This window comes from Papaver somniferum, chromosome 7 (genome assembly GCF_003573695.1).
Source record: "Papaver somniferum cultivar HN1 chromosome 7, ASM357369v1, whole genome shotgun sequence".
Lineage (NCBI taxonomy): Eukaryota > Viridiplantae > Streptophyta > Magnoliopsida > Ranunculales > Papaveraceae > Papaver > Papaver somniferum.
In genome coordinates, this window is record NC_039364.1 from 6000148 (window position 1) to 6002156 (window position 2009).

At 36.3% G+C, this 2009-nt stretch overlaps 1 protein-coding gene across 1 annotated transcript; it reads right to left on the reverse strand.

Annotated features, from left to right (window-relative positions):
• Positions 1-817: 817 nt before the first annotated feature.
• LOC113293971 (calcium-dependent protein kinase 14-like) lies at positions 818-1735 on the reverse strand. The gene has a single exon (XM_026542410.1). The coding sequence runs from the start codon at positions 1733-1735 to the stop codon at positions 818-820; it is 918 nt and encodes a 305-aa protein (XP_026398195.1).
• Between the last annotated feature and the right edge of the window lie 274 nt (positions 1736-2009).

The following is a 2009-nucleotide window of genomic DNA, read 5'->3' on the forward strand; positions in this document are numbered from 1 at the left end:
GGAGATTTTACACATATAGTAAATATATGACCCCTTGGTTAAAAAACTATCTCCAATAGTGAAGGGTTTAATCCTTAGAATATTTAATATGATAAAATTTTAACCGCTTATCTTAACTTTAACTACTCCATCCATTCCAATTTACTTGATGTTTTAGGGTTTATTTTTTGTTCCAGAATAGATGATTGTTTTTGTATTTTTCTCAAATTCTCTCTGATTTACCCTTGCTTTGGAATCACACTAGAGCATAAATTCTCATCGTAATCAACACATAAACAATAACTCCAATTTTTAAATATTTTCCATGGAGGATATACGCACTAATCTATAGAATTTGGACTTCCCAAGTAAATTAAAATGAAATTGATAACTTTCTCAAGAATCTAGAAACTAAAACCTAGCTCATTCATAATATTTTTAAAAGGTGTTAATATGGGTAATATTGGAAAAAAATTAATTTTCTATGATGTTCCTTAATCTGCGTGAAAAACTCTACAACGTGGAGGTACAAGTGAATGTGTAAATAAGACTTTCTTTAACACCTTCATATTTATTTTCACATCCCTCCTAATATGTAGGATCTAACTATTGGAGATGAATTTATGGTAATTGGGGGTCTAAAATCCTACGTGTCATGAAACCAAAAAGATTCACCATCTATTGGAAGTACTCTTAAAGCCGCATGTATTTATACGGTGCGGCAATATAGTGTCCCAATATCTCAGCTTTCTTGTAGTGTGCAACTCCGAAAGCTAATTATAAGAAACTAACCCGCAGTGCTAAATTAACATCTAGGATCATTATCCATCTGTACATACTATTTCATCCATGAATGATCAAGAATTTGAGGTGCAGTTAGCCGCTTTCTAGGATCAGGGTTTAGAATTTTAGTAATCAAATGTTTGGCAGATGCAGATATTTGATCCCGTGCATCAGAAGGAAAACTCAGTTTCGCCGCCATAACAGCATCAAGGGTCGTTGCTTCTGTCGCTCCCCAAAATGGTACTTGCCCAATAAGAAGAATATAAAGAATAACACCAGCACTCCAAATATCTGCCGTTTGGTCGTACACCTTTCCTGTCAGTACCTCAGGAGCTATATAATATCGAGTCCCGAATACTCCGTAAAGCTTCTCTCCGGGTTGAATGTAAGTTGCGAAACCAAAATCAGCCAATTTAATGGGCAAGTATGAACCCTCTGTCGCCAGAAGAATATTTTCAGGCTTCAAATCTCTGTGAATAACACCATTTTCATGACAATACATAACAACAAGCAATAGTTGCTGAAAAAGACGCCTAGCACTGAACTCTGATAACCTCTTGGACTTGTATTTCTGCATATGATCGTAAAGGTCCCCTCCTGGACATAGTTCCATTACTAAACGGACATAATTCTCATCCCCATAAACTTCCTTAAGATTCACAATATTTGGATGCGCTGATAATCTTTTCGTTATATCAACTTCCAGCTTCACATTTAGGATATCATCTTGTGTTACCAGTCTCTTCTTTGCGATGGATTTACATGCCCAAGTCTCGTTGCTCCTTTTATCGAAACACTCATGAATAACACTATAGTTTCCTGACCCTAATTCTATACCCAATTCATACCGATCTTCAAAACTAGTCAAGGTAGATTTACTATTGTTGTTGCTCCATGAAACAACCCATGTTTTTATATCTGCCCAACATCTACCGATCCCACAGACACCAGGGAGAAACAAACAACCAGACATGACGAGAAAGAAACGAAGGCAAATACTTGGGCTGACCAAGTAGCAGATCAATTCAGGAAAACCAGGTAGCCAAGATCTTATATATATGCATGTATAGAGTCCATAAAAGAATAGGATTGTGTGAACTGCTCGAAGATCAGAAACCTAACTTAAGAATCCATTGACCACGGTTGTTATTAATGACTTTACTAAAGGCACCTTGCTTGATTGAAAACGATCGACTTTACTAAGGGCACCTTGTTGTTTTGCGAATTTTCGCTAATGCAATAACTTG